Genomic DNA, 20,106 nt, shown 5'->3' on the forward strand with positions numbered 1-20,106 from the left:
GATCGTGTTGGGGGATGCGGTGACGATGAGGTAGATGAGCTAAGACGAACTTCGGGGACACCTGATGTAGTGCTGGAAGGAGGTGTGCTCATTGTCAGTTGACAGTTGCCGCTCACCGTCACGGTCGATTAGCTTTTTGGACTGTGAAATTGTGTCGTGAGTCGTCTAAAATGAAGGAAGGAATGAAAGAAGGTTATTTATTCGACACAGCAAGCGACTCTTGATGTTATACAGAAATAATTTGGTTGCACCATGCTCAGTGTATCTGAATGCAAGTAGCAAATCGGGCCCCGGGGCTCAAGCTAAGCCTTTCTTGGCAGATACAGTATATTTGTTCATGTTTCCATTTGCAACGGATAACCATTTTTGCTCCCGCGGAACTTTCCAAGTCGCAGCGGTGATCAGTCTGCGCCGAAAAAACTGACGCTGACTAGTTTAAACATCAAATCTTCGTAGATCAAGCCGATTCGGATCAAACCTTCATCATGATTCCACCGCAACGTCACACTGGGACTCCCTTCATCAAAGGCGATACAAGCCCGCACCACTTTCCGCAGTGCAAAGAGCAGTGTACCACCTATGTGATCATCTGGTAGTAAGTGATCGTACCACTTGCATCGTCTCTGACATCTTGCTCGCATTGTTGCTCCACTAGCAGGCTTTCATTTTATCAACCGAGTCATGTCCTTCAAGCTTTATCACAATCAGACCGGTGATCTATGTGTTCCGTGTATTTGATATGCGCTATCCTTATTCATGGTAACACGGATACTCATCGAATAATGTTTTCATTGGCAGGTACCGTTACTTGGATATTCTCGGGTAGTAATTATCCTCACCATAATGGTTGCATGTACACAGCTTTGCTTCAAAAGCCCGATAGCAGTTTCGTCAGCGCTCAATATCATTGTACGTGTTCTCACGTCAAATCACTGTCTGATTCCAAACGCATGACAACTGATCCCAGACCCGTCGCCACAGCTTGCCAAAACGATACAGCAATACCTGCGACTCCACACGTGTTTGCGCAGTGCGCGCTGAGCACGGCGTCCATCTCTTTCTGCCGAATCTCGATTCGTCTCATGTTCTCCGTGTCTGCATTCTTAAAGTCGATGTCGTCATCCCCGCCCAATGTTCCCTGTATTTCATGTCACCAATACCGAAACTCCAGGCTATTCTTTAACATTTGCGCCGAACTATAGAACTTTTTTCTATTGCAGCTCGTTCCTTATTTCTTAGTAGCCAATGTTAGTCCAGGCTCGAATACTCAACTTTGTCAGGCCCTGACTTTGACGACATTAATGTCCCTCTGAGTTATAGCATCTGCTATAAATTTACTCTTTCCTCAGTCGTCGACTGGAATTTCGTCATCCTGCCACAGCTAAGTGCTCATGCTGTATTACAATACTCATGTCCTACAGCATCGGCCGTTGCCTAGCACTAGACACACAATGCAACCTAAATCCCCACAGGAAGCAAATACAGCAACACCGTGACGCTCCAGCGCAGTGACATCATTGATACAGACAATACATGTGGGTGAGATTTCATCGCCTATCTACAAATTTGACCTACAAAACCCTAGTCAGATGCGTCATGACCAACCGCCCAACAACCACCCCTCCAATTGTTACGATTGCCTGCAACACCGAAGATTGCGCGCTTTGAACATCATATTGAGTTCGCATTGCAGGGCGATTTAAGTTGCCACTTGCCCTTCTACTTATGTATTAGTTACGTTAGCTAAAGAAGTCAGGTCAGTATACACAGCGCTATACTCGTGTCCACTCACTGTTTGATTTCTTCACCTTTTTATAAACTTTTCTTGAAGCTTTGACAATACGCCACGCAACGACAATATCAGACAAACTTCTGATCCATTTCTAAAACAAAATTTGATTAGTCAACACCTCTTACCAATATTCAAAACACTCACCCAAGAAAAACAAGCGTTTCTTGCTTCAAGCAAATTGAATATGAGAGGACCAAGTGATTGATCCTCTTCTGCGACTGCTACCAAACGTTCCAAATTCTCCTTTTTAAACCTAGCGAGCAGATGCCGAAGTTCGCTGCTAGGATAGGCCGAAGAAAGATGTGTACCCCACCAAAAACGTGCATACTGGTGCGCATTGCGTGCCACTGCTCCATATGCTGGTTCCGTTCGTGTGAGCAAGTCAATGCAGCGACACGCAAGGTACTCGTGAGCACGAGCGTGGCTCACGTAGTGTTCTGCCGAGCGAAAGGGATCCTTTATAAAGTCGTGGAGCGAAGCATGATAAATCTCGACGTTTCCAACTCCATCGGGTGGATTCGAGATCACGGGTGAAAATGCTTCCAGCATTACGTCCAAGCTCTCTCTGTCCGCATGAAAAAGTTCTTGGAGGTCTCTAAGAGGGAGCGGTTGCATGAGACGGATGGATGCTAACATCCGGCAGTACAATGCTGGATTCTCCGAAGTTTCAATAATCTGTCGATAAAGCTCGTTGATGTCTCGGTCGATGACAACGCAAAATCTTGACTTCTGACGAAGTAAGAGGTCTAGCCTGTGCTGGGGACATTGACCGACGGGAGATAAAAAATTGACAACCATAGCAGCATAGACAAAAAGACCGCATGTCTTAGAGGCCAAGGTCTCGAATTCAGCCTCCGACGGCCAAGGTTTGGGGGGCCGCCCGAAAACATCGGGACGACTTGTCCGTATGTTGTCAAGTGATGCTCGCAGAAAGAGATGAACATCTTGGACAATAAATGAATCACGTATAGTGAGGGAAATTTGGCAGACGCCAGGTGGCATGGCCGCGCGGATATGAGCGTTGGGGCAGCTCGTAAATATCAGGTGGATGGTCGGCAAGTTCGTGCCCGAGAGCATCTCCACGAACAGCCTAGCCAGTCTTCCCGCCTCTTGAGAAGAAAAGCATTCATCAAGAGCATCGATAATGATGACATAAGGCCTCTCTTGACGGAATCGCAACGTGTGTAGTGGATTGATAACCAGCTCCCGCATCTGGTCAACATGGGACTTTTCAGACAATAAGAGAAATTCGTCTTTCTCGATCGCTTGTATGATATCGCCTCGAATGCGCGGGAAAGTCAGTGCGAGCTGATATGCGATGGTAGGAATAATCTTGCTAGCAATTTGTGCATGCTTGTGCGAGAAGAAGAAAGTGGCGGCAAGTCTTCCAGCTCTTTTGAACTCCTCAGCTATGGTGAACGCAATGGATGTCTTTTCAATGCCAGCGCAGCCATTGAGCCAAACATTCGTTTGATCATGTCGGTGGAGGAGTCTTCTCAGACTCCGCCAAAGATTAACACGCGTGTTCTCCATGCATCGTAAGTGGGGCTGACGTTTTTCGGAATCGAAAATGCCGCTGTGTTCTACGACATCGCATAGGCTCCTCCATGCGTCGTTAGAGGACGATGTATGCACTTAGAGGTAAGCCTTTTAGCACGATTCTAGATGGGGTGAGCAAATGACGAACTCACTGAAATCCATTGTCGGGAAGCTGAGAGTGAGTGCTTGGGACAGATCCAGGTACATATATCATGGTTGTGTCAACTAGAGCGCTGAGGCTGTCACGCCCACTGTCTACCGTGCCATACGTGGAAGAGATAAAAGCTAGCACTCATTGCGCATCGAATCTTCCCTGAACGGCCGACCCCAAGTTTCATGTCACTGCACCCCTCCCTTGCGAGAGATTTCAAACACGGGCATAATGAACCAATGAATCACAAATTCCACTAGGTAGTGCAGCACAACGGGTAAATTATTAGTCAGCAAGCTCAGACGGGTTAATTGAATTAGACATCGATCGGCGAGCGGCAGCCAGTATTGGGCAAAAACACAGCAATGGCGCTACCTCTCAACAAGACTCGATTACTGTACTTGGAAGCACAACTGCACAACAGCGCCGAATCGTTGAATCCCGGCGATCACATCGGGACAGTCGTTCAGGTCACCATCAAAAGCAGAAACCCAAGGTAACAAGACAACTGCTGGGGATAATTTCAGTCTTATCTGAGAGGTTTAACCACATCTTGTTTCCAGTCCTTCGAAGGTGGAATTGGCCATATTCGCTATAGAGCAGCATGATATCACGGTAAGCGCGCGTTAACCGTGACGCATCCTGGCAAGCTCGGCCAAACTTACATATTCAATTGATATCTTTGCAGACGGCCATAGAGACACTACTACTTGGACACGTCAACGGTTCCGACTCGGAGAAGCTTCCAAAGCGAGTGGTCATTCGAGAAGACAGGCTGCTGGGGTACGTTCTTGTTGGCGGTAAGGAGCTGCATTTTCTGTTTTGTTGATTTATCTCGTTACAAAAACTTTCGAGTTCACTATTGAGCTAAATTTTTCGTCGATGACTTCTAGAGCGACGGAAATGGACGTACGGACAACGCAAACAATTCTACTGGGGCAGATATCCGTTAAGGAGTAGCGAAGATAAATGGATATTCTACTTCGAGACCACGAAATTGCCAGTTAACTATACAGGGCGTCAAGTATGAAAAAGGTACTATCGGCTTTGTATTCCACCATGTTGTTCATACAAACTGTATCCATACATTCCCCATATTTACGCAGCCAATTGCTGAAACAAAAAATGCCTATAAGAAAGTGTGCTTCTCCTCATGTGTGCATCCGTCTCCTACAGCCAAGACTTTGATTTGAACATGTTACACATATCCGAGCTCGTTCACAGATACCTCCTCTAAATATGTTATTCCACTAAAAGAAACGCTGCGAGTATATCTTTATCGTCAAGAATTTCACATATCTTGTGCTTCTGAGGGGTTATATATATCATCGATCATTAGTATCAAACTAACCGGAATGTTCAGAATACGCTGCTAGAGGCGTCCGCCCATCCCTGGAACAATGCAGGAGGTTCGTGTCGTGCAGACCTTCCCTGGAATTCACGACGTCCTGGCTTATATCTGCGTGGTATGGCGCGCAGCTTAGATGTGCTCCCTTGAGATTGTGTTGATGGTTGAACAACAACGGCGGCGTTATCAGAAGGGATGGTCTTCCAGGTGGTACCCATGTTGTATGAGATAAAGCAGCTACACATAAGTCATCACGTACCACTATTGATTCCGATTGGGCGGGAGATGCGGAGAAGTCGGCCGCGCCCTTCAACGCCAAAGATGGACTCGGGACAACGGAATCCTGAGTACTCTTTATGTCAATGAGATCGACGGAGCTGTTCTCCAGGCACATAAAATCCAATTGCTCCGTTGTCGCAAGCGATTTGATATCTTGTTGATGCTGAAGGAGGCACCTCCGCTCCCGTATGATGGCGCTTTGGATCATGAGCAAGTCAATGTGCTTCTTGATTTCATTAATTTGCCCTCGCAGGGAAATTAATTGGTCCTGAAGAAATATGAACGTTTTCATCAGGCATCGGAGTTGCAAGGATTTACTTACCTCTGTAGCGAGGGAGCCAACACTGTCATGATCACCGTACATAACAACTTTTGTTGTAAGTCAACAGACCAAGTAAAATGGTCGAATGAGTGAAATATATGGTTAGATGCTTCGGGGAAGAGTATGATTTAGGGAATTATCTGCACAGGATTGCGCCTTTATATGGTGGTTCGATACAAGGGCCAGAGCCGACTGCTGAAATGGGTTTTTGGGTTTTTGATCACTGCAATTGCATAGCTGCCTGCCTCTGTTGGGTCAAGCTTTCAAGTATTACGGTATAACGCCATGATTGGAATTCAGATTTGGTACCTCTTCGTTTCAGCATGCGGAAATTACCATGCAACCAACAAAACACGCTCCGTGAAATTTAAAGCTGAGACAGGTCACCACAATAGTCACTGGTGCACCGTCAACAATGATGACACCTTTGATACGGTACTTCTAAGACCATGACCTGTCAGACGGTGACCCAAAGTTCTTTTGCATGGATATGCATCACAATTTCCTACACATCGAGGGAGAGAGAAATTCCGCGGCCTACATAATCCGTAGATTAGAGAATAAGAAACGAAGATGTAGTACTGTCCAGACTGATTATCATCAAGTCTATCTGTCGCAGACAGTGAAGTACATCACAAGTACGGGCACTCGTCAGTCGAGTGCGCAAATATCACCAAACCCTTTTCATTCAAGGATAGACTTTTGTGCACCTAGTTGGTGAGTTGCCCTCGGTGGTGGCAGTCGAAGGAGTAGACGGTGAAGAATACGAGTGAACTATGCTTGGTCTGACTCACGATCTTGAATCTGATTCTTCGGTGCCTTACAAAAGTCGTTCAGGCACAACAGCTCCGTTTCGTCGACTATCAGGACTGTAGCCGCGGTGAGTCATGCATGACTACCAACCACGAGTAAGAATTCCGGCAACTGCATACGACAAGCCGCGCAGCGGCAATCACTTGTAGTTGAAGGCATCATCGATTAGAGACAAGATACAACCAAAATAGGCACCTCCAAATGTCTACAACCCACGAACCTCCAGACTGCGGAAGATCTTCTGGAACTGCGGGACATACTCAAAATCCATGAGCGTAGTGTGTTCCTCGGGCACCAATATATATGATGCCCCGCCGCGGCTAAAGCTAGGCCATACCTCGCCGTGGCTCCAGCCTGTCATGGCTTGAATAGTAGTTGTTGAGCCAGTTAACATTGGATCAGGCGAAGGGAGTGGTGTAGAAAACATCAAATGTGGCTGTGGAGCAAGTACATGGGTGAGCGGTTCTGAGGTGAGAAAGTGAATTACTTACAAACTGAGAATGTTGGGGTGTAGTCTACGCCGCAATTGATAAGAGACATGGCGACATTCGTCCATTTATCAAGCTTCTCGAGTGTTAGCTAGAGCTAGACGACATGTTCAGGAGGCGACAACGTCCATACGAACTCAAGTTGTTGCTGCCTCGTGAACAGGCTCGCGGAAGGAAACAGATCATCAGCATCATATCTCGACACTCAACCAAGGAAGGCCGATAAGTTGAGTGAGGCGGCCGTCCAATCGAGTCCACGCATGCGGTCGGAGATATTAGGAGGGATATTAATGGGAGCGAAGCATCTCACTTCTTCGCCCATGGCCTCGAGCTGCTTGGCAATTTCAAATGCGACAACAACACCATAACTGTAGCCCGCGATAGCGTATAGTACCGTCGCCTGAATCCTCTTGGCCGCTGCGACATAGTAGGAAATCATCTCGTCCATGGAGGTGAAGGGCGGGTGGCCGGAACCGAAGCCACGAGCACGAAAGGCATAGAAGGGACGCTCATTCTGGAAGTATTTGGCAAGATTGACGAAAATGAGGACCTCTGCAACACCAGGGTAAACGAAGAATATCAGCGTGTTATATCCGGTCGCTGGAAGGGGAACGATAGTGGTGTCCTTAGAGAGAGTAAGGAATCGACGTAGTGGGCCAGGCTGGAGAGAACGAGGTGCTTCAGAATTTGAATGGTAGGGATGTCAGGCAAGTCGAAGTGTTTCTCTCCTTCGCACTTGAGCCTGGAGATTATATGTTAGTGAAGGTGGCTTGAAAGCCGAAACGGATATACCTACCAGATAGCATCGAGAGAAGTACCGCCGATCTCGAAGAAGTTGTCGCTCACCGACGCCTCGCTTTTTACCAGGTTGAAGATGCTGGCACATATCTTAATGAGTAATTTTTCCGTCTCGATGGACGGGACGACGAAGGAAACGCTGCGTGCTTCGCAAGTTGGCCTTGCTTATGTGACAGGCTCATAAGACGCGAACGACATAGTTTTCCGACAGCAGTCTTCTTCATCAGGTTCGCAGGGATGTAAACGACAAAGTGAGGTGGCAGGGTGATCATCTTCACACAGATATTCCGTAGGGCCTGGCGACTCAAACAATTGTTTGATATGCGCGGCATAGCCCTCCTTGTGCGCCTGTTGGGCGCTAGGTGCAGGCTGTAAGCAGGGAAGATAACCAGCAAGCAGACACGCCCAGACAGCACCCATATTATATTCGTGCTCCATCAGGCATATTGAGCCTGTGGGTTCGCCACACTCGAGCATGGCCCGTCCCAAGGTTGCGAACATATTGGTTGAACACGCTGAAGGTCTTCGTCTGAATGGAGGAGTCGTGTGCCAAGGTTATGAAACCAAGCCATGTAATGGATACCAGTCGGCAGCTTGGGCGATGACGTTGTGGAGAGTACGGGGTGCGGTAATGAGGTCGGCAGTAGTAATAGAAGAGGTGCCATAAGTTGTGTCTCAGGCTAGAGTCAAAAAATTTCACTGGGACTCAACAGCGGACCCGGCCGATTTGAATGATTTTGATTTTCTGTCTCGTTGGGATAGAAAAAGTTGAGTATATTCCTAAAGGATGGTTATAAGAAGTGCATTCCGTATCTCAAAGGACTTACAAAAGCCATAGACTTAGTTTTGATATGGATTTCCAAAAGCGCGATAAACACACAGGACAAGCATTAGTACTGTAAATTTGGTGAGAAGTGAATAGAGCACTCAATATACTGCATTGTTCCGCGCTCTTATTTTCAGGAGTATAGTTTGCTTTTGAAGTGGGATGACTCCGAGTCGGACAGACTGCTGTTGCAACGTTGAAAAGTGACGACTCGGACCGAAGTTTGACCGAAGTCACCGTTTGGGGCGTAGCTATTTTGACGCGGTCCTGCCGCGCCTGCCGCGGTCGTGACGCGGCCGTGACGCGGATGTGACGCGGCACTGACGCGGCACTAACGAGCCTTGACGCGGCCACTGACGCGCCATTCCTATATTCTACATTCGACTTCCAGATCAAGTTGGATGAGTTCACGACCATTCCTTTGTTATTTTATTTGCCATAGAGCCATGTACAACTAGGTATACATAAGCCAATGACTATTTTCTTTTCCTCCTCTGGACCCTTCGAGCCTGTGGAGCACATCGACATTTAACGGGCGGACATTCTTCGGCTGGCAGAGAAGGAACTACAGCTTCGGATAGCTCGTCTGCAGACTCCAAAGATGTAGCATCAGTGTTATCACTGAATAAGGGGCCACGCTGTCAATCACATAAGTTAGATATGTATCGAACGGAGCAGGTAATGTCTTCCTCACTTCAAGTTCACTCTCGCTATGATCTTTTCCAGAAACCCATTCATCAGGAATTCCGAGGGACCGAGATACATATTCCATCGCTTGTGATGTTGGCCAGCATCCAAACCCCACTGCTGGTTGCCTGCAGGTCCTGCTTCGGAATCCACAAATATCAAACTGTGGCGTCTTTCTCTTTTCTCTTTTCTCCACGCTGTCGAGCGTCGTCGCCATCGTATCTTACACGTAGGCTCTCTGTTCTGTTCTCCTATGTGCATTGGCTTATCCTTTCCTGCAGTGTACGATGTTCGTTTACAAATTCACGTGTCGCGTCGCTCGTGTGCTTGACGAACGTTCTTGTCCACCGCATGCGGTTGCCCATACCCCATTCACTATGATGCACTTTATTACCCTGAATTTCATCTGTCGTGCTTTGAATCCCCTGAAGACTTATGTTCTGGACTTTCGTGAGCGCTGAGGCCATTGTTTGTTTGTGCACTTGGCTGTTGGCAGATTGTGTGTGGTTTGACGGCGAGGCGATTGTGGTGGCTCACAACAAGGTGTTCGTGTTATCGTCTCTTCTTGTCTTTCATCAAACTATATTGGTTGGCTTCTGATCAATGTTACGATGTATTGACGTCTGTTATTTCATTTCCTTGCTCATTTCCGACACAGCTCCACTATGATCGCAACATTTGAGCGCTTTGATGGCCCCCTTCCGGCTCTCTGCGCTGGCTTTCTCATCTGTAATACTGCCCAGCACAAGGCCGTCTCATTGTCTGTCCTCGTTCTCGTGCTAAGACCCGTCATGGATCGGTATTTTGCATTCAGGAACGCCTTTTGTTTCCGCAGTCAGCCGGCTCTCAAATCATCAGCGGTACTTTCCAAGATGAAGACAAGATAACGGCGGAAGAAAAGGGGCTTACTGTACATGTACAGTTTTGAAACCACATGACGGTCAGTTTCTCATGAATTTGTAGAGCTGCGGACAGAACCCTCCTAAGCAAATCTAGAACCTGGACTTAAAGAGATCCAAGAACTCACGAAGGCTTCGGAGGGTAGCCTGCCTATCAGGTCTAGGCCGTAGTGATGGAGTTGCAGAATTTGAATGTATAATGGTGTCATCTTGCGACACTGGTATGCACATGTGCTGGGCAACGAAACACAGTATGTACGAAGTCCGGGCTTAGTCTGGTAAGTCGTCACTCTTGTCTATCACTCTCTTACAGTTTTGGTCTCAGCAAAGTCTTTAGCACTACAGTAAGGTCCCTAAGCTAGCAGAGAGGGAGTCTGTCTGTCTAGGCCTGGGGCAGGTAGGGCGCAGAAAATGCAGATCCATTGTCCCAGATCTGCAGTCACTTAGGTTCCATGGCGGCTCTATGCAAGAAGATGTGGGACATCCCGGGCCACCATCAGCTCATCTTCCTGGTCATGAGTCGCCCTTCTTTGGTACTCGTACCTCCCACTTTAGAAAGAACACAGGCTCAGTCTGAGCGATGTGTGTATGAAAGTCAGTCGTAACCCTTGTCAATCACCTCCTTACAGCTTCAATATATGTCTTCAAAGGTCTCGCATACGCTTCGACAATATCATGTTGCCTGTTCCTTTTGCGGAAAGATAGACATGCCACCACCGACGAGTCGCTACTGTGATACTAAGGACAGCTGATCCAGGGGGATCAAGGCTATATCGAATGCCGGTTGTTATTTTGACACGCCTGTCGGACGAGGTGGCTGACTTTGTGCATCTTCAGGTTCCGGGAAATGTAGCCTGCCGGAATATCCAGCTGGGCGCGATGTTACGGTCAAATCGTCATATCTTCCATCGGGTCCTCGCTCGGATCGGCAGTATTTCTTTATCCACCCTTCTTGATTTTCAAATCACAGTTGGTCCAGATGTTATGATCAACCCGACCAAACAACTTTCTCTCTATATATAATGTGCAGCGTTCGAATGACTCATTTCAATCCAACCACAGCCAACAAATCATCTCTCCTGTTGAATATACAATCATGGTTTTCTACGCATATGTCAAACAGGTACCAAAATCCATTTTTTGTTGTCTGCGATGTCGTGCTAAGTCGCTGTTCAGATCACGGACAACGTGACCTATCGATACGTGATTACCTTTGCTAGCCGCGAAGTTGCGGACGAGTGGTGGCGTGCCGTATCCACTTCCGCCGTCACTAGTTTCGTTACCAGTGTTCAGCGTGTCAACGCCCAGTTCTACACTCATAACGTGAACGTGGCAAACTCTGCCGACTCCCTCACCACGACTGGGGTTGCGACCCAATTCCTCGGCAAGGTGTTTTTCACCTTGCTGAACGACTTGGGTGGTCGCGGCTTGAGCATTATCCCACGGCTCGACCATGAGTCCGCGGACCACATCAGCGGAAACTCGTAAGTCAGTTCCTTGCAGGATGTTCTGCATTTTTCTGATAGTGGCCCTACCAAAGTTTCTTCATTCGCTCCAAAGTCGCTCCTTACGACTATTGGTACTATCCCCCATCGTCTAACGCGACGAACGCGGTCTATGTTTCGCGCACCGAACGCTCTCGCTTCACCGTTAGTCGCACCGCCAGCGGTGCTGCAGGGACCGTCATGATTGGCTCTGATAATATCGTTATCACGTTGACCACCGTTGATCTGTCGGTCAACGTCAATGCCACCACTGGTCGGGTGATCCTTTCACTTGCTCCTCTGACGGGGTTGACTCTTAGTACCCTTTTGACCAACTTCACCGTTGGGCCTTCCTTGTCTGTGGATGGTGACACCGTGAAGGAACTCCTCTACACAGAGAATGGGGAACAGTGGGAACTCGCTTGAATGGCTATCATTTGAAACAAAGTTGTCTTGTACTGCTACTGCTATAGTCTCGCCGTTATCCATTTATGAAGGAAGGAAGGAATTTGTTCTCGCACTGTTGGTAACGCTAGGAAGCAATCTCATTTTCTGTTGAACGCCTGCCATCACGTATGACTTTGAGATGCACGAATCCCTTTAGCATTGACAGGCCTCTTTGACAACAGCGTTTAGACTCACCTCTTTCACTAACAGCCGGATGATTGATGAGTGCATCGATGAGTGTTGATCACTACGTATTATGATTGCTCTGATCGACGTGCCCAGCCCGACCTAAATCTTGATAGGTCAATCGAACTTCTGGTTTGGAATGACATGAGTGTCTGAAACAAGCAAGTATCATGTCGTGTCGGCGAGGCCAGGTTCTACTAATACTAGCGCACCGTGACTGTTACTAGAAACACGACCTTAGTTTTGTCGTTCAACAAATTTGTCCCATGTATTAGATGGGCGCCCGCACCTGGCCAGTAGCTGCACTCGGGTACATACCATCCGTTGCCGCATGTGTGGCTCGACGTAGAGGAGTTAGGCCACCGACCAAGCAGTTTATCGTTGCAGCAACTTGAGGACGGCGAATCATGCATCCAAATGTGGCGTGACTCACTGGACAAACTTGGACACATAAAGGCCTAATCAAGCGCCACAACGAGTTCGCAATTAATCCTCCTGCCTCCATCTGTTATAATGCTCCATATGACATGCATGGCTCCTCGACACAATCCGCGTAGGTGGCCATAAAATGGATATTTGCACGTCTGGCTGGCTGTTACAGAATTAGCACGATCTGTCACCATTCAAAGCTGAGAGTGAGTGCTTGGGACAGATCCAGGTATATAATATATATATCATGGTTGCGTCAAGCAGAGCACTGAGGCCTGAGGCTGTGCCCGCTACTCAATTGCTATGATGTTGAAGAGATAGAAGTTTTAACGTTCATTGTGCATCGTTTTTGCTCCCGCAATCTTCCCTGAATGTTGAATGGCCGACCCAAGTTTCATGTTACTGCACTCCCCCCTTGCGAGAGCTCAGAGAATTCAAGCACAGGCATAATGGACCAATGACTCGGAATTACGAATTCTGGCACTAGGTCACAGGGGATTGCCTTGCCTATGCACAACGGGTAAATTATTAGTCAGCAAGCTTAGACGGGTCAATTCTAATCTTTGAATTAGACATCAATCGGCGAGCGGCAGCCAGTATTGGGCAAAGACACAGCGATGGCGCTACCTCTCAACAAGACTCGACTACTGTACTTGGAAGCACTCCCGCACTACAGCACTACAGCCGAATCGTTGAATCCCGGCGATCACATCGGGACAGTCGTTCAGGTCACCATCAAAAGCAGAAACCCAAGGTAACAAGACAACTGCTGGGGATAATTTCAGTCTTATCTCGAGAGGTTTAACCACATCTTGTTTCCAGTCCTTCGAAGGTGGAATTGGCCATATTCGCTATAGAGCAGCATGATATCACGGTAAGCGCGCGTTAACCGTGACGCATCCTGGCAAGCTCGGCCAAACTTACATGTCTTTTCAGACGGCTATAGAGACACTACTGCTTGGACATGTCAATGGTTCCGATTCGGAGAAGCTTTAAAGCGCGTGGTCATTCGAGAAGACAGGCTGCTGGGGTATGTTCTTGTTGGCGGTAAGGAGCTGCATTTTCTGTTTTGTTGATCGATCTCGTTACAAAATCATTCAAACCCAACTTTCAAGTTCACTATTGAGCTAATTGTGTTTGTCGATGATTTATAGAGCGACGGAAATGGACGTACGGACAACGCAAACAATTCTACTGGGGCAGATATCCGTTAAGGAGTAGCGAAGATAAATGGATATTCTACTTCGAGACCATCAAATTGCAGGCCAACTATACAGGGTGTCGAGTCTGAAAAAGGTACTGTCGGCTTTGTATTCCACCATGTTGTTCATACAAACTGTATCCATACATTTACGCAGCTAAATGCTAAAAAAAATGCCTATAAGAAAGTGCGCTTCTCCTCATGTGTGCATCCATCTCCTACAGCCAAAGACTTTGATTTGAACATGTTACACATATCCGAGCTCGTTCACAGATACCTCCTCTAAATATGTTATTCCACTAGAAGAAACGCTGCGAGTATATCTTTATCGTCAAGAATTTCACATATCTTGTGCTTCTGAGGGGTTATATATATCATCGATCATTAGTATCAAACCAACCGGAATGTTCAGAACATGCTGCTAGAGGCGTCCGCCCAACCCTGGAACAATGCAGGGGGTTCGTGTCGTGCAGACCTTCCCTGGAATTCACGACGTCCTGGCTTATATCTGCGTGGTATGGCGCGCAGCTTAGATGCACTGCCTTGAGATTGTGTTGATGGTTGAACAACAACGGCGGCGTTATCAGAAGGGATGGTCTTCCAGGTGGTACCCATGTTGTATGAGATGAAAGCAGCTACACATAAGTCATCACGTACCACTATTGATTCCGATTTGGCGGGAGATGCGGAGAAGTCGGCTGCGCCCTTCAACACCAAAGATGGACTCGGGACAACGGAATCCTGAGTACTCTTTATGTCAATGAGATCGACGGAGCTATTCTCCAGGCACGTAAAATCCAATTGCTCCGTTGTCGCAAGCGATTTGATATCTTGTTGATGCTGAAGGAGGCACCTCCGCTCCCGTATGATGGCGCTTTGGATCATGAGCAAGTCAATGTGCTTCTTGATTTCATTAATTTGCCCCCGCAGGGAAATTAATTGGTCCTGAAGAAATATGAACGTTTTTATCAGGCATCGGAGTTGCAAGGATTTACTTACCTCTGTAGCGAGGGAGCCAACACTGTCATGATCACCGTACATAACAACTTTTGTTGTAAGTCAACAGACCAAGTAAAATGGGCGAATGAGTGAAATATATGGTCAAATGCTTCGGGGAAGAGTATGATTTAGGGAATGTACAGATGTTACTATCCGCACAGGATCGCGCCTTTATATGGTGGTTCGATACAAGGGCCAGAGCCGACTGCTGAAATGGGTTTTTTGGGTTTTTGATCGCTGCAATTGCATAGCTGCCTGCCTCTGTTGGGTCAAGCTTTCAAGTATTACGGTATAACGCCATGATTGGAATTCAGATTTGGTACCTCTTCGTTTCAGCATGCGGAAATTACCATGCAACCAACAAAACACGCTCCGTGAAATTTAAAGCTGAGACAGGTCACCACAATAGTCACTGGTGCACCGTCAACAATGATGACACCTTTGATACGGTACTTCTAAGACCATGGCCTGTCAGACGGTGACCCAAAGTTCTTTTGCATGGATATGCATCACAATTTCCTACACATCGAGGGAGAGAGAAATTCCGCGGCCTACATCAGAGAATCAGAAACGAAGATGTAGTACTGTCCAGACTGATTGTCATCAAGTCTATCTGTCGCAGGCAGTGAAGTACACACAAGCACGGGCACTCGTCAGTCGAAGGCGCAGATATCACCAAACCCTTTTCATTCAAGGATAGACTTTTGTGCACCTGGTTGGTGTGAGTTGCCCTCGGTGGTGGCAGTCGAAGGAGTAGACGGTGAAGAATACGAGTGAACTATGCTTGGTCTGACTCACGATCTTGGATCTGATTCTTCGGGTGCCTTACAAAAGTCGTTCAGGCACAACAGCTCCGTTTCGTCGTCCATCAGGACTGTAGCCGCGGTGAGTCATGCAGGACTACTGACCACGAGTAAGAATTCCGGCAACTGCACATGACAAGCCGCGCAGCGGCAATCACTTGTAGTTGATGGCATCATCGATTAGAGACAAGATACAACCAAAATAGGCACCTCCAAATGTCTACAACTCACAAGCCTCCAGACGACTGCGGAAGATCTTCTGGAACTGCGGGACATACTCAAAATCCATGAGCGTAGTGTGTTCCTCGGGCACCAATATATATGATGCCCCGCCGCGGCTAAAGCTAGACCATACCTCGCCGCGGCTCCAGCCCGTCGTGGCTTGAATAGTAGTTGTTGAGCCAGTCAACATTGGATACGGCGAAGGGAGTGGTGTAGAAAACATCAAATGTGGCTGTGGAACAGGTACATGGGCAAGCGGTTCTGAGATGAGAAAGTGAATGACTTGCAAACTGAGCATGTCGGGGTGTAGTCTACGCCGCAATTGATAAGAGACATGGCGACATTCGTCCATTTGTCAAGCTTCTCGAGTGTTAGCTGGAGCTCGACGACACGTTCAGGAGGTGACAGCGTCCATACGAACTCGAGTTGTTGCTGCCTCGTGAACAGGCTCGCGGAAGGAAGCAGATCATCAGCATCATATCTCGACACTCAACCAAGGAAGGCCCAGACAGCACCCATATTATCTTCGTGCTCCGTCAGGCATATTGAGCCTGTAGGTTTGCCCCACTCAAGCATGGTCCGTCCCAAGGTTGCGAACATATTTGTTGAACACGCTGAGGGTCTTCGTCTGAATGGAGGAGTCAAGTGCCAAGGTTATGGAACCAAGCTCATGTAATGGATACCAGTCGGTAGCTTGGGCGATGACGTCGTGGAGAGTACGGGGTGCGGCAACGAGGTCGGCAGTAGTAATAGAAGAGGTGCCATAAGTTGTGTCTCAGGCTAGAGTCGGGGTTTTCACTGGGACTCAACAGCGGACCCGGCCGATTTGAATGATTTTGATTTTCTGTCTCGTTGGGATAGAAAAAGTTGAGTATATTCCTAAAGGATGGTTATAAGAAGTGCATTCCGTATCTCAAAGCACTTACAAAAGCCATAGTTTTGATATGGATTTCCAAAAGCGCGATAAACACACAGGACAAGCATTAGTAGTACTGTAAATTTGGTGAGAAGTGAATATAGAGCACTCTATATACTGCATTGTTCCGCGCTCTTATTTTCAGGAGTAAATGAGGAGAAAGGTATAGTTTGCTTTTGAAGCGGGATGACTCCGAGTCGGACATCTCGAGTGCGTTGAAAAGCAACGACTCGGACCGAAGTCACCGTTTGTATTGTTACGTAAGGCCTGATCAAATGCCACGACGACTTCGCAATTAATCCTCCTGACTCGCATCTGCATGCATGGCTCCTCGACAGAATCCATGTAGGTGCCCATAATGTTCATGAATAAGCACGATACGAATATCAAGCTGCGGCGTCTTTCTCTTTTCTCCGCGCTGTTGAGTGTTGTCGCTGTTGTATCTTACACTGCTTTTCGTAGGCTCTCTGTTCTGTTCTCCTGGCTTATCTTTTCCTGCAGTGTACGATGTTCGTTGACAAATTCACGTGTCGCATCGCTCGTGTGATTGACGAACGTTGTTGTCCACCGCATGCGGTTGCCCATACCCCATTCACTATGATGCACTTTATTACCCTGAATTTCATCTGTCGTGCTTCGAATCCCTGAAGACTTATGTTCTGACTTTCGTGAGCGCTGAGGCCATTGTTTGTTTGTGCACTTGGCTGTTGGCAGATTGTGTGTGGTTTGACGGCGAGTCGATTGTGGTGACTCACAACAAGGTGTTCGTTATCGTCTCTTGTCTTTCAGACAAATTATATTGGTTGGCTTCTGACCAATGTTATGATGTATCGACATCTGTTATTTCATTTCCTTGCTCATTTCCGACACAGCTCCACTATGATCGCAAAACATTTGAGCGCTTTGATGAAGTTATTATACTCGGGTAACGATTGGGTCTGGGAGCCCCTCCTTCCGGCTCTCTGCGCTGGCTTTCTCATCTGTAGTACTGCCCAGCACAAGGCCGTCTCATTGTCTGTCCTCGTTCTCGTGCTAAGACCCGTCATGGATCGGTATTTTGCATTCAGGGATGCCTTTTGTTTCCGCAGTCAGCTGGCTCAAATCATCAGCGGTCCTTTCCAAAATGAAGACAAGATAACGGCGGAAGAAAAGGGGCTTACTGTACATGTACAGTTTTGAAACCACATGACGGTCAGTTTCTCATGAATTTGTGGAGCTGCAGGCAGAACTCTCCTAGGTGAATCTAGAACCTGGACTTAAAGAGGTCCAGGAACTCACAAAGGCTTCGGAGGGTAGCCTACCTATCAGGTCTAGGCTGTAGTGCAGAATTTGAATGTATAATGGTGTCATCTTGCGACACTGGTATGTACATGTGCTAGGCAACGAAACACGGTATGTACGAAGTCCGGGCTTAGTCTGAGTCATGTGTAGATGAAGGTAAGTCGTCACTCTTGTCTATCACTCTCTTACAGTTTTGGTCTCAGCAAAGTCTTTAGCACTACAGTAAGGTCCCTAAGCTAGCAGAGAGGGAGTCTGTCTGTCTAGGCCTGGGGCAGGTAGGGCGCAGAAAATGCAGATCCATTGTCCCAGATCTGCAGTCACTTAGGTTCCATGGCGGCTCTATGCAAGAAGATGTGGGACATCCCGGGCCACCATCAGCCCATCTTCCTGGTCATGAGTCGCCCTTCTTTGGTACTCGTACCTCCCACTTTAGAAAGAACACAGGCTCAGCCTGAGCGATGTGTAGATGAAAGTCAGTCGTAACCCTTGTCAATCACCTCCTTACAGCTTCAATAATGTCTTCGAAGGTCTCGCATACGCTTCGACAATATCATGTTGCCTGTCCCTTTTGCAGAAAGACAGACATGCCACCACTGACGAGTCGCCACTGTGATACTAAGGACAGCTGATCCAGGGGGATCAAGGCTATATAGAATGCCGGTTGTTATTTTGACACGCCCGTCGGACGAGGTGGCTGACTTTGTGCATTCTCAGGTTCCGGGAGATGCAGCCTGCCGGAATGTCCAACTGGGCGCGACGTTACGGTCAAATCGTCATATCTTCCATCGGGTCCTCGCTCGGATCGGCAGTATTTCTTTATCCACCCTTCTTGATTTTCAAATCACAGTTGGTCCAGATGTTATGATTAACCCGACCAAACAACTTTCTCTCTATATATAATGTGCAGCGTTCGAACGACTCATTTCAATCCAACCACAGCCAACAAATCATCTCTCCTGTTGAATATACAATCATGGTTTTCTACGCATATGTCAAACATGTACCAAAATCCATTCTTCGTTGTCTGCGATGTCGTGCTAAATCTCTGTTCAGATCACGACCAACACGACCTATCGATACGTGATTACCTTTGCTAGCCGCGAAGTTGCGGATGAGTGGTGGCGTGCCGTGTCCACTTCCACCGTCACTAGTTTCGTGACTAGTGTTCAGCGTGTCAACGCCCAGTTCTACACCCATAACGTGAGTGTGGCAAACGCCGCCAACTCCCTCACCACGACTGGGGTTGCGACCGAATTCCTCGGCAAGGTGTTTTTCACCTTGCTGAACGACTTGGCTGGTCGCGGCTCGAGCATTATCCCACGGCTCGAACATTTCGCGGACCACATCAGCGGAAAATCGTAAGTCAGTTACTTGGGGGATGTTCTGCATTTTTCTGATAGCGGCCCTACCAAAGTTTCTTCATTCGCTCCAAAGTCGCTCCTTACGACTATTGGTACTATCCCCCATCGTGTAACGCGACGAAAGCAGTCTATGTTTCGCGCACCCGACGCACTCGCTTCACCGTTAGTCGCACCGACAGCGGTACTGCAGGGACCGTCATGATTGGCCCTGACAATATCGTTATCACGTTGGCCACTGTTGATCTGTCAGTCAACGTCAATGCCACCAGTGGTCAGGTGATCCTTTCACTTGCTCCTCTGACGGGGTTGACTCTTAGCACCCTTTTGACCAACTTCACCGTTGGGTCTTCCTTGTCTGTGGACGGTGAGACCGTGGACGAACTCCTCTACACGGAGAACGGGGAACAGTGGGAACTCGCTTGAATGGCCATCATTTGAAACAAAGTTGTCTTGTACTGCTACTGCTATAGTCTCGCCGTTATCCATTTATGAAGGAAGGAGTTTGTTCTCGTACTGTTGGTAACGCTAGGAAGCAATCGCATTTTTTGTTGAACGCCTGCCATCACGTATGACTTTGAGATGCATAAATACCTTTAGCATCAACAAGCCTCTCTACCAACCTACGACAACAGTGTTTAGAGTTACCTCTTTCACTAACAGCCGGATGATTGATGAGTGCATCGATGAGTGTTGATCATTACGTACTATGATTGCCCGGATCGACGTGCCCAGCCCGACCTAAATTGACGTTGATGGGTCAATCGAACTTCTGGTTGGGAATGATATGAGTGTCTGAAACAAGCAAGTATCATGTCGTGTCGGCAAGGCCAGGACC

General features: G+C 47.7%; 8 protein-coding genes across 8 annotated transcripts; 4 read left to right on the forward strand and 4 right to left on the reverse strand.

The window, feature by feature from the left end:
* The first annotated feature begins 392 nt into the window (after positions 1–392).
* On the forward strand, positions 393–1,297 carry F5147DRAFT_712609 (uncharacterized protein). Its single transcript, XM_041438365.1, has 2 exons — positions 393–595; positions 656–1,297. The coding sequence occupies exon 2, from the start codon at positions 720–722 to the stop codon at positions 1,200–1,202; it is 483 nt and encodes a 160-aa protein (XP_041289182.1). The 5' UTR covers positions 393–595; positions 656–719; the 3' UTR covers positions 1,203–1,297.
* A 308-nt stretch (positions 1,298–1,605) lies between these two features.
* F5147DRAFT_339352 (uncharacterized protein) lies at positions 1,606–3,752 on the reverse strand. The gene is made up of 3 exons (XM_041429285.1): positions 3,484–3,752; positions 1,937–3,426; positions 1,606–1,883 (listed from the first exon to the last, which is right to left on the reverse strand). The coding sequence occupies exons 1-3, from the start codon at positions 3,536–3,538 to the stop codon at positions 1,773–1,775; spliced, it is 1,656 nt and encodes a 551-aa protein (XP_041289183.1). The 5' UTR covers positions 3,539–3,752; the 3' UTR covers positions 1,606–1,772.
* A 35-nt stretch (positions 3,753–3,787) lies between these two features.
* F5147DRAFT_339369 (uncharacterized protein) lies at positions 3,788–4,622 on the forward strand. The gene is made up of 4 exons (XM_041429286.1): positions 3,788–3,978; positions 4,046–4,097; positions 4,171–4,282; positions 4,376–4,622. The coding sequence occupies exons 1-4, from the start codon at positions 3,848–3,850 to the stop codon at positions 4,510–4,512; spliced, it is 432 nt and encodes a 143-aa protein (XP_041289184.1). The 5' UTR covers positions 3,788–3,847; the 3' UTR covers positions 4,513–4,622.
* A 1,774-nt stretch (positions 4,623–6,396) lies between these two features.
* Positions 6,397–6,831, reverse strand: F5147DRAFT_339389 (uncharacterized protein). Its single transcript, XM_041429287.1, has 2 exons — positions 6,736–6,831; positions 6,397–6,680 (listed from the first exon to the last, which is right to left on the reverse strand). The coding sequence occupies exon 2, from the start codon at positions 6,669–6,671 to the stop codon at positions 6,450–6,452; it is 222 nt and encodes a 73-aa protein (XP_041289185.1). The 5' UTR covers positions 6,672–6,680; positions 6,736–6,831; the 3' UTR covers positions 6,397–6,449.
* Positions 6,832–6,937: 106 nt separating this feature from the next.
* On the reverse strand, positions 6,938–8,031 carry F5147DRAFT_839474 (Alpha/Beta hydrolase protein; the record flags this gene model as incomplete). The annotated part of the gene is made up of 4 exons (XM_041444228.1): positions 6,938–7,357; positions 7,405–7,474; positions 7,529–7,669; positions 7,724–8,031. The coding sequence occupies 4 exons, from the start codon at positions 8,029–8,031 to the stop codon at positions 6,938–6,940; spliced, it is 939 nt and encodes a 312-aa protein (XP_041289186.1).
* A 2,960-nt stretch (positions 8,032–10,991) lies between these two features.
* F5147DRAFT_712640 (uncharacterized protein) lies at positions 10,992–11,946 on the forward strand. Its single transcript, XM_041438366.1, has 3 exons — positions 10,992–11,065; positions 11,119–11,426; positions 11,483–11,946. The coding sequence occupies exons 1-3, from the start codon at positions 11,039–11,041 to the stop codon at positions 11,850–11,852; spliced, it is 705 nt and encodes a 234-aa protein (XP_041289187.1). The 5' UTR covers positions 10,992–11,038; the 3' UTR covers positions 11,853–11,946.
* A 2,151-nt stretch (positions 11,947–14,097) lies between these two features.
* On the reverse strand, positions 14,098–16,313 carry F5147DRAFT_777422 (uncharacterized protein; the record flags this gene model as incomplete). Its single annotated transcript, XM_041441981.1, has 5 exons — positions 14,098–14,634; positions 14,689–14,735; positions 15,723–15,945; positions 16,005–16,145; positions 16,224–16,313. The coding sequence occupies 5 exons, from the start codon at positions 16,311–16,313 to the stop codon at positions 14,098–14,100; spliced, it is 1,038 nt and encodes a 345-aa protein (XP_041289188.1).
* A 2,523-nt stretch (positions 16,314–18,836) lies between these two features.
* On the forward strand, positions 18,837–19,771 carry F5147DRAFT_712661 (uncharacterized protein). Its single transcript, XM_041438367.1, has 3 exons — positions 18,837–18,910; positions 18,964–19,268; positions 19,325–19,771. The coding sequence occupies exons 1-3, from the start codon at positions 18,884–18,886 to the stop codon at positions 19,692–19,694; spliced, it is 702 nt and encodes a 233-aa protein (XP_041289189.1). The 5' UTR covers positions 18,837–18,883; the 3' UTR covers positions 19,695–19,771.
* The last annotated feature ends 335 nt before the right edge of the window (positions 19,772–20,106 follow it).

The sequence above is a fragment of the Suillus discolor genome (genome assembly GCF_016758755.1).
Source record: "Suillus discolor strain FC423 chromosome Unknown F5147scaffold_58, whole genome shotgun sequence".
Lineage (NCBI taxonomy): Eukaryota > Fungi > Basidiomycota > Agaricomycetes > Boletales > Suillaceae > Suillus > Suillus discolor.